Source organism: Jatropha curcas, chromosome 4 (genome assembly GCF_041381405.1).
Source record: "Jatropha curcas cultivar XTBG-Jc1 chromosome 4, XTBG_Jcur_1.0, whole genome shotgun sequence".
Lineage (NCBI taxonomy): Eukaryota > Viridiplantae > Streptophyta > Magnoliopsida > Malpighiales > Euphorbiaceae > Jatropha > Jatropha curcas.
Window position 1 is genome coordinate 154,944 of NC_143154.1, and position 11,714 is coordinate 166,657.

The following is an 11,714-nucleotide window of genomic DNA, read 5'->3' on the forward strand; positions in this document are numbered from 1 at the left end:
ATAAGTAATTAGATTACCATTGAAGTTTAAATTTATGCATTTTCATAAATGATTTAAATCAATTTGTTAATTGGTTTAAGTTTTATGTTATGTTTATTGTCAAATATATTGGTTAATAGGAAAATATAATATTCTTTATTGTTATTTTTTATATTTATTTCTCTAATGCATTAAATGCATGCATATTTTTATTATTTATATAAATGGTTGATTGTTGGACTAACAAAAATATAGAAACTCATCGATATTGTTGTGAGGTCCCTTCAACATGTGGGATCCACGTACATTTGAAAAGAAAAAAAAAAAGAGCACGTATTTGTTGTTCAAAAGAAACACCAAAATTAAAAATGAGTACGCATTTCTTTTTCAACAAAAGTTGGCGGATGATTAAAACGCATCCCCTTCTCCTATAAATAGGAGAAGGGTTTCCTCAATGAAAATGTACAAAAACAAATAGAATAGAAATATACAAAAAGTGTATAAAATTTTAGGAAATGGTTCCTAAAATTGGGAAAGAGAGAAAATAGTGAGGAAACTAATTTTTGGGGTGTTTTTAGGACACACTTAGAATTCCACTATTTTTGTAGTCTCTTTTGTACCTACTATATTTTTAGTAGAAGAATTATTCGGAGTTTTTGTCTCATGGACGTAGCCCATAACAGTTGAAGGGTAAACCAAGTAAATGTCGGTGTTCTTATTTTTTATCTAGCATTTACGGTAATTATTTAATTTTTTTACCGTGGTGATTATTTCTGGTGGATTCGATCGACAATATCCAATACGAAATTATTGGAGATATATGTGGTAATAGTAATTTTATTTTACTTTTACCACCGGTATTTATTCGCGGGCCCCACTCAGGATTAGTTATTATCCCAACAGATATATATTCCATATATATATATATGCATATTATTTCCTTTTTAATAAATTTTCAATTTTAGTTTTTAAATATTAAAAGAGGAGATTTAGACCTAAATCTATTATCAAGTCATACGTATACTTACCACTAACTTATGTCCTAATGCGTCAGTTTTGTGCAAGTACATTAGGTGGTCATTGATTATTATTATTATTATTATTATTATTTTGAGGATGGGGATGGGACTTAGCAAGAGTCCGAATTTTTCTGGCTCCCTTTGAATGTTCGCTAACTGATAAGAACAGTGGGTAGATATTCCAAATTTAATATTGGAAAACAAATTAGCAGATGTTGAAAATTTATTAATACAGCCTAAGCACTTGGACTTGTCAGTTATTTACTTATTTGCACAGCTAGCATTTATCATATTGCTATATATTTTCAACACAAATATATCTAAAATATTGATTTGACGTATTTTGAAATAATAATTTCTTTACAAATATAAGTATTTAAACGATCTAATTTCATAAATTATAATATTTGATAAGATATAATTATATTAATATTAATATTAATGTGGTTTATTAAACATAATTTTAATTCAATAATTCAAATTAGAAAGTATAAAAGGAAACAATCATGTGAACTTTAAAAATTAAATATAATTAATTTAATTTGTTATAATGACAAATTAGTACTGCAATATTACTGACATGGGAGGTAGTCCCACAGCCCCTTCCTGTGACCTTCCTATTTCTCTACTTCCTTCTTTTCTTGTCTACTGGTACAATAAAGGAGGCTGCCATTTCCTCCTCTGATTTTTTTTTTTTTTAAATAAATTCCTGTTTTTCTGGGTTTCTGCTGTTTAAAAACCGTACCTATGTATACATTATTACAAAAATAAATAAATGAAAAAAAATTAGATATTTTGTAGCATATTTTAAAAATTGTTCAACAACCGTTTTTAATATTTTGTAAGGTAGAGTATTGGTATTTAGTTTTCGATATTTAGACTTTAAGCACGCAAATTATGAAATATTGCTTTTTATAATGTTTTTTTAAACACTAACAAAATAGTGTCAGAGTTATTCAAACGGCAATTTTTATATAGTTTTTTTAATATTTTAATTAAGTACAGTAATTTTTATTATTTATATTGTTTAAAATGTTGCATTTATACTGTATTTAGAGTTTAAGGAAATGAATTTCAAAATATTACGTCTCTTAACATTTAATAAAACGTTAATTAAATAATTAACATGTATTAAGACCATTAATTTGCCCGACAGGCTTTGAAACAACTAATTTGACCCAGATACATATTAAATAATATATTTCATGTTATAAAATTTATTTAAAATTCTGAAATTAAGAATTGGAAATCAAACTCATTAGTTAAAAAAATAATAATGGTTAAAGAATCTAGAAGCATGCATGTTTTAATTTATTTCCCACCTGCACATTAGTTAATACAAAAGTCGAAAAAAAAACACAAAAGCCATCATTCCACTGTGAAAGCTTTTTTGATTTTTCACTTTGAAAAAGAGAGAGAGAGAAGAAATGCAATTCACGTTGTCGAGAGTCCAACACATTGCATCAGAAAAGAATCTTTATAACCTAATTAAGCATTTGTACCTATGTATACATTATTACAAAAATAAATAAATGAAAAAAATTTTAGATATTTTGTAGCATATTTTAAAAATTGTTCAACAACAGTTTTTCATATTTTGTAAGGTAGTATTTATATTAGTATTTAGTTTTTATTATTTAGAGTTTAAGAAAGCAAATTATGGAATAGTGACAGAGTTCAATTTTTATATAGTTTTTAATATTTTAATTAAATATAGTAATTTTTATTATTTATTTGTGTTTAGTATATTGCATTTATACTGTGTTTAGAGTTTGAGGAAATGAATTTTGAAATGTTACCTCATTTAACATTTAATGAAACGCTAATTAAACAACTAACATGTATTAAGATAATTAATTTACCCGACAGGCTTTGAAACAACTAATTTGATAGTCTTAATACATATTAAATAATATATTTCACGTTATAAAATTTATTTAAAATTCTGAAATTAAGAATTGGAAATCAAACTCATTAGTTAAAAAAAATTAATGGTTAAAGAATCTAGAAGCATGCATATTTTTAATTTATTTCCCACTTGCAAATTTTTTTTTTCGAAAGAGAAAAAAAAATCATATATTATTTCAAGGAAAAATAATCCATTAAACAGTCAGGTATTGAATTCCAAACATAAACACAATTAAAATGATAGGACGCTCTAACTAGACATAAACACCTATATTATCGTGTTTTCTAATTCAACGAACTTCGACTCACACATGCACATTAGTTAATACAAAAGTCGAAAAAAAACGCAAAAGCATTCATTCTACTGCGAAAGCTTTTTTGATTTTTCACTTAAAAAAAAAAAAAAAGAGAGAGAGAGAATGAATGCTTTTCACGTTGTTGAGTGTCCAACACATTGCATCAGAATGATTGCATGCAAAATGACTCTACTTTATGACCTATAAAGTTATCCGCTCAAAGAATCTTTCTAACCTAACCAAGCATTTGTATATTGCTGGACTCATCAATTTTGAGCCGAAAGAAACTTTTTATACTTTTGGGGATAAAAATATAATTTTTTTATATTTCAAGGGAATAACTGTAATTTTCTATCCTTTTCTTTAGTTTTGGGAGGCAGTTGCCCCAAGCTTCGGCCCAGCCCATGTAAATAGCTCAATGTATTTATTCATACACGACTCAATCAAATGCAAAAAAATTAACCAAGAAGCCACATGTAGAAGGTAGACCAAAGGGTAAGAGCAAATGCAGCCACAACATAAGTCCACAGCATTATCACTGAACATTCACTCTCTCCGGCCTCGAACAGTTGCGCGATAATGCCTGCCAATTCTTGAAACATTAAGTATAACTTTCTTTGAGATTGATTTGGATTTCCATACCAAATGAACTTCTAGTTAAACTTACCTACAGTCATTGCGGGCGGAAGTGCATATTGAAGAAGAAGAACAAACTGATATAAAGAATCTGATCCGACCATACCAAAATGGTGTGCTAATTTAACAACACCGATACCCGACAGAGGCATCAAAATATACCTGACTGCTATAATTCCAATAATCACCCCTACACTAACTCCTGATCTTCTTAAACCTACATGCAATGCAATACCCAAATCTAATTATATCAACTAATTATTATCATGAAACTCCATTAACCATTTCGAGGTAATTACCTTTAAGAAGGTTTGCTCCTACTATCAATGTCATTGCTGGAATTAATGCTTCCCTGTCAATTATCACCGATTATCACTATGTGTAGAGAAAAGTATAATTACATAGAATACATTATTAGTTGATGACCCAAATGTGTAATCTATGATCAAGAAATAAGAATCTTACCCCAGCAAAGATGCAGAACTATCAATCACTCGAAGAGGAGCATCACTCCCAATCATCAACTTTCGGATTGGCGAGACTATCCCAATAGTAAACCCGACAATCTAAAGGAAGAAAACATACAGAGAGTTATTGAAATTAATTTGTCAAGCTCGGGTTTGTGCTTTTTCTTGTTTTCCAGTTGGGTAATAAGCATGGAAAAACATGTATATACAAAAGTCTTGCAAAAATATGTAGCATACCGCTCCTATTGTAGACGGTGCAAAAACCATTTTCAAGTTGTTCTTTCCTGCAAAATCCTTAATTTGCTGAAATGCTCTCTCCATAAATGATATCTGCAACTCTCTTAATTAGCAGGGTTAATTAATTATCTCATTAATTACATGCATAAGCATTAATATTAATTTGCAGTATTACTAGCTAGTAGCATGACCAGGGTTCTAGAACGTCAAAACCATTGGTTCCAGTTACAAAAAATGTGAAACCAAAATGGAATCACGGTTTCTACGATAGTTTTGGAACCGCCGGGTTTCGTCTTTTTTTCGAGTTTTCTAAATAAAAAAATGAACAACCGGAACTAAATATTAAGGTTTCGATTACGGGATGTAAGTAATAACCGTTGATCACGGTTTAGTGCGGTTTTGAACAGTTCGGTTTCGGTTTGAAACTGAACCGTGATCATGCCTATACTAGCTGGGAAAACCTCACTTTTCCTGCAGATGTAGTTATTGGAACTTCATCTTCATCTGAATGGTCCTTAGAATGAAGCAGTGATTCTGTGCAACTCTCAGGAAATGTTTGTGCTTCAGTTTCATCATTTGTCTCTGTATTCTTTTCAGCATATATTCGCATAATAAAATACACATAGGTCCATATGTATACAGCTCCCACCTGAGTGCAAAACATTATGAATGCCCATTAAATTGAACCCCAAAAACATATAAAAAAAAGTGCTAGAAAATCAGAATAGTAAACTTATACAGCAAAATCGCACCGCCATAGAAAGGGAAGCATAAGCTTTTCCATAAGTAGAACAGACAGATGAATCTCCAAATGGACTATTTGACTCTTCACAGACTGCTGGAACAATAATTAGAAGTAAGTTTCCCAAGTTTCCGGCAGAGCAACAACCGATTACAAGGCCTTGAAGGTGTGGCGGAGTTCGAGTGATCTTAATAAGAATCCAAGCAAGCAAAGATCCAATAACAAATGTGAGCAGAATATTGACCGGCATAAACCACCTAGTACAAATAGTTCCAACCCACTAATTAGATGTGCAAGAAATATAAGATCGAAACTTTTGACAATCGAGAAAGTAAAATAATTATAAAATCACTCACAAGGAAGCTAAACTTGATAAAGTAACAGTTTCACCAAGTTGACTAATCACCAGCGCAGGACTGAACACATAGAATACAAGCTGCAGTGAACGTAATCACATGACATAAGTAAAACAACAAAAAAAGAAAGATTTTTTTTTTTTTTTTTTTTTGAAATTTTAGAATAAAACCCAAGTTGAAAGAAAAAACAAACAAAGAAAGAAAAAGAACAAGTCAACAACATTAATTAATTATGTACATACATTATTCAAACTATGTCTTGAGTTGGAACCAAGGAGATTTACACGGTCCATTGCAAGCAATAATCCAATTCCAGTAATCACTAGAACTTCTAGAACTGGGACTAACGCCACTACCAAAAGTTGCAGAAATCCCATATTGCAGTTTCAGTTGCAATTATGTATATATGTGTAATTCTCTTCTCAAATTCCCAAACAACTGCAAAATAAAACATAGCTAGACACAACTACTTGTATAATTTCAAGAAAATAACTATAAAGAAATGTAAAGCAATATATTTATATATATATATATAGGTAGGGAGAGAGAGAGAAAGAGAGAGAGTACAAAGAAAATGAAATGCCAACTAAAGCTTCCAGCAGATTGAAATGTCCATAATAGCAAGCCAACGGAGATGAGTACAGTAGTCATGAACCATACTTAAAAGTTTTTAAAAGAGGGTTTGCTTAAAGAGTACTATGCTAGGTGATGGAGACTTGCAAGTAAGATCATCAGCTAGAAATTAAAAATAGAATATGAACCACACATTTGTAAAATAAAAGAAAGAATAAAATGAAATGAGCAAAATCATTTCTGTGTTTTTCTTCCCATCTGCCGTTCTTTCTCCAACTACACTCGGTATCTGTCTTAATGCCAATAATTTTTTTTTTTTTTCAATTTATGACCGACTGTGATAAGTATCTAACTAGTCATTCCCTCGCTCTCGGGGATAAAGGAGCCGGCTCAGGTAGAGTTTGCATTGCAAAGAAAACCAGTTCAAGAAGAGTTTGCATTATAGAAGATTAAATACATAACTTAAATCATAGCAATCAATTTTGCAAGTGCTTTTTACTACTGAACTTTCCTCGTTCGTGTAATATATATATATATATATATTAATTGACAAAAATTATAACAAATGATCGACAAAAAATTCAAGTTCTTCCTCAATAAATAAACATAGTTTTCAAGTGATAGACACACTCAGTAAATACTCACATTTTAATATACGCTGAAAATGGTTAAATTTAGTAAATATTTACATTTTAATTTTCAAAATGATTGTCAATAAATAATGGCATTGAAAAATGGAGAGCAATTGATACAAACGAAAATATTATTTTTAACAATTAAAATTAAATATAAATATAATAGAGTTTTTTTTTTTTTTTTTTTTTTTTTTGAGAAGGAGATATAATAGATTAACATATTAATTAATTTATTAAAATGATAAATAGACTATAATTTGAGATAAATATATATATATATATATATATATATATATATATCTATGAGGAGAAAAGGGAGTAAAAAACAAAAAAAAAATCTGTGCCTCCCATGTGATGGCAGGTAGGGATTAGACAGCTTTGACCTACCGGTGCAATTATTTTTGCTATATCAGCGGAACTATCACATATGCATAGTTAAAGGCTCAACAATGTTGTTTATCCAATAAACATATATTAACAAAATACGAGATTAACATGTCAAAAGCTTTCCCTTTTTATTTATTTATTGGAACGCCTAATGTACTGTGTAATAGAATAACTCTCTTCTAACTGGTTAAATTGACGAAACTTTCAACTTACTAAAAATAATATTATTACTGATCATCAAATATAATTCAAAAAATATTTCTAAGACACCTTAGGTTGAGGAGCATCAATTATATTTAAAGTCTTTTCGGTCAAATTTATAAATTCACCAATGACACTATCAACTTTTACTTTAATCTATTAAAATCTTTAACTTATAAAGTTATACTTATTAAACACTTCAATTTGTAAAATAATTTTATTGAACACTTAAAATTGTAAAATTAAATCAATTAAACACTCATTAAAAAATTAAAATTTATTAATATTATTATTTCAAAAATTATCCTAATTATATATCAAATCGATATTTTGCAGATAAGAGTTAAAATTCCTAAATATTACTCATTATTATTATTATTATTATTAAAAGGTCTGCAATATTACTAAAATTTTTAAATTTAAATATATGATAGACCATCCACAAAGTTTAAAATACCATAAAATTATAATTGCAAAGTTCAGAGGTGAATTTATATATTCGACTAAGTTATTTTGAGTTGCTAAAAGTTTTTTTTTTTAATTGTATACCTTACTCTTCTCTCTCTCTCTCTCTTTTTTTCCCCCTTTAATCTTACATAATACACTCGCATTGCCATTATTGGTGATGTGATTTGATGAAAACTATCTCATACAAAATTTCGAAAACTTTAATTATTGACCAGCAGCATGGCTGTGCATAATATAAAATTTAGTTAAGAAAAAATTTATAATTTAAATTATTTTTAATTTCATATTTATTAATTTTTGTTGAAAATTATTTAAATTAAAGAACATCTATTTCAAATTTAAAATATTAGACTAATTATATAAAAATCAATGTGTATAACAAAATTGAAAGAAAACGAAATATATATTAAAAATCATTGATTTTAATTTATCTTTGAATTAAGAAATTTTCTTAGATGATATTAAAAATAATAAAATAAAATAAAAAATAGAAATTCAATTATAGACGTGTATATATATCATTTTTAACAATAATTTCATATAAACCGCTTTTTTTTATGATTTATCAAACTTTCCCTAATTTGAAAGAGAAATAGAAATAGAAGAGAAAAAATATATATCGATGTTGAAAATTGAAATTACAAAAAAAAAAAATTAATCTATTAATAAATATTGAAACATTTGGATATTCGTTGTTAATAAAGCTATTAATAAATATTTTCACCGTTAACCTTCTCTATCATTTTTTTCACTATAAAATTTTCATTCATAATAATAAATGATAAGTATGATTGATTATAATGAAATTCAATATCAATATTATAATAATATTAGTTTAAAAAATAAATTATAATACATATTAATATGATAATAACATCAAAATTATGATAATTTTTAATTAAAAAATAGGTTATAATATTATAATAATTTTAATTATTTAATTCATATTTATATAATAAATTGAATGACAATTAAAATCAATATTATGTAATTTTAATTAGAAATATAAGTTACAATATTATAATAATTATAATTATTTACTAATATGTATTAATTATGATAATTGGATGATAATTTATGTCAATATTTATATAACACTATAATTAATAATTAAATTCTATGTGGCACTATCAAAATTTAAGAGTCATATATGTCATTATAATCATATGTGTCACTATAATCCTATGAGGCATCACCAAAAATCTTATGTGGCAAGAGTAAGAAAAACATTCATTTATGAAATGCCACATGTCAACTTCTTGGGGAAAATACTTGCTTTATACGTATACTAGCAATATATCCGTATTATGCACGATTAAAAAAAAAAGAAAGTAAAAGATTGAAAGAATATATATATAGTTTATAGATTCTTAAGTGAAATTTCTTTTATCATGCTATTAAAAAATATTATTGACATATATCAATAGTAAAAAAAAATATAGCCGTGATTTTTAATTATTAGAGTAAAAATTAGTAGATAAACATATGTTCAGGAGTATTGATTAATAAAAAAAAAAGTAAAATGAAAGATAGTAAAATTCATTAATTTAATATACTTTAGAATTAATGTAAAAAATAATTAACTCGCTATAAAATCCATGAATAAATAATTTATTTTACAGCTAAAAGTTGTATAAATCATCAATTCATTATGTTATTAATTCTCTAAAACTATAATTAATCAATTATATTTAATATAATTTAATTAATAAAAAATAATTTTTAATATAAAACAATTGTCCATATCATTAAATTCATAAATTATGTCATTAAAATTTATATAAATTGTTACTTAATATGTTATTAATTTTCTAACGTTATATTAATCAAATATATTTAAAACGGTTTAATTCAATCAATAAACAATCATAAATTAATTTATTTTCAAATAAATATAAAAATAAATAATTAAATTCTATGTGGCACTATCAAAATTTAAGAGTCATATATGTCATTATAATCATATGTGTCACTATAATCCTATGAGGCATCACCAAAAATCTTATGTGGCAAGAGTAAGAAAAACATTCATTTATGAAATGCCACATGTCAACTTCTTGGGGAAAATACTTGCTTTATACGTATACTAGCAATATATCCGTATTATGCACGATTAAAAAAAAAAGAAAGTAAAAGATTGAAAGAATATATATATAGTTTATAGATTCTTAAGTGAAATTTCTTTTATCATGCTATTAAAAAATATTATTGACATATATCAATAGTAAAAAAAAATATAGCCGTGATTTTTAATTATTAGAGTAAAAATTAGTAGATAAACATATGTTCAGGAGTATTGATTAATAAAAAAAAAAGTAAAATGAAAGATAGTAAAATTCATTAATTTAATATACTTTAGAATTAATGTAAAAAATAATTAACTCGCTATAAAATCCATGAATAAATAATTTATTTTACAGCTAAAAGTTGTATAAATCATCAATTCATTATGTTATTAATTCTCTAAAACTATAATTAATCAATTATATTTAATATAATTTAATTAATAAAAAATAATTTTTAATATAAAACAATTGTCCATATCATTAAATTCATAAATTATGTCATTAAAATTTATATAAATTGTTACTTAATATGTTATTAATTTTCTAACGTTATATTAATCAAATATATTTAAAACGGTTTAATTCAATCAATAAACAATCATAAATTAATTTATTTTCAAATAAATATAAAAATAAATAATTAAATTCTATGTGGCACTATCAAAATTTAAGAGTCATATATGTCATTATAATCATATGTGTCACTATAATCCTATGAGGCATCACCAAAAATCTTATGTGGCAAGAGTAAGAAAAACATTCATTTATGAAATGCCACGTGTCAACTTCTTGGGGAAAATACTTGCTTTATACGTATACTAGCAATATATCCGTATTATGCACGATTAAAAAAAAAAGAAAGTAAAAGATTGAAAGAATATATATATAGTTTATAGATTCTTAAGTGAAATTTCTTTTATCATGCTATTAAAAAATATTATTGACATATATCAATAGTAAAAAAAAATATAGCCGTGATTTTTAATTATTAGAGTAAAAATTAGTAGATAAACATATGTTCAGGAGTATTGATTAATAAAAAAAAAAGTAAAATGAAAGATAGTAAAATTCATTAATTTAATATATTTTAGAATTAATGTAAAAAATAATTAATTCGCTATAAAATCCATGAATAAATAATTTATTTTACAGCTAAAAGTTGTATAAATCATCAATTCATTATGTTATTAATTCTCTAAAACTATAATTAATCAATTATATTTAATATAATTTAATTAATAAAAAATAATTTTTAATATAAAACAATTGTCCATATCATTAAATTCATAAATTATGTCATTAAAATTTATATAAATTGTTACTTAATATGTTATTAATTTTCTAACGTTATATTAATTAAATATATTTAAAACGGTTTAATTCAATCAATAAATAATCATAAATTAATTTATTTTCAAATAAATATAAAAATAAATAATTAAGGCATTACACATGTCATTAAATTGAAATCTTACCTGCCTACTACTTGATATATATATATATTAGGAAAGCATCTAAAAAGTAATAAGTGAAAAACAATGTAAAAGGCATATTTTCTCTCTTTTCATAATAAAAATAGAGCATAGCTAATGTTCCTTTTCTTACATTACATTAACGATGAGGCAAAATGTCAAATTCTTAAATAGAAAATTTTCTTGTTTAAAAGAAAACGTGTTTTAAGTGTTTTTGAAAGCAATAAAGCTTTCTCAATAATGGAGGAAGAAAATTCAAAAGTGGGTAAAAC

At 25.6% G+C, this 11,714-nt stretch overlaps 1 protein-coding gene across 1 annotated transcript; it reads right to left on the reverse strand.

The window, feature by feature from the left end:
- Positions 1–3,472: 3,472 nt before the first annotated feature.
- Positions 3,473–6,617, reverse strand: LOC105646339 (protein PIN-LIKES 3). The gene is made up of 10 exons (XM_012232185.4): positions 6,208–6,617; positions 5,883–6,078; positions 5,641–5,720; positions 5,295–5,541; positions 5,009–5,191; positions 4,543–4,635; positions 4,304–4,404; positions 4,138–4,190; positions 3,870–4,055; positions 3,473–3,785 (listed from the first exon to the last, which is right to left on the reverse strand). Exons 2-10 carry the CDS (start codon positions 6,015–6,017, stop codon positions 3,661–3,663), a joined length of 1,203 nt encoding a protein of 400 aa, XP_012087575.1. The 5' UTR covers positions 6,018–6,078; positions 6,208–6,617; the 3' UTR covers positions 3,473–3,660.
- Positions 6,618–11,714: the final 5,097 nt, after the last annotated feature.

Coding starts and splice junctions, on each gene's coding strand:
- LOC105646339 (XM_012232185.4), bottom strand. CDS start 6,017: ATGGGATTTCTGCAACTTTTGGTAGTGGCGTTAGTCCCAGTTCTAGAA. Junction 4,636..5,008: donor TAACTACATCTGCAGGAAAA/GTGAGGTTTTCC, acceptor AGAGAGTTGCAG/ATATCATTTATGGAGAGAGC. Junction 4,056..4,137: donor AGGAGCAAACCTTCTTAAAG/GTAATTACCTCG, acceptor CATTGCATGTAG/GTTTAAGAAGATCAGGAGTT.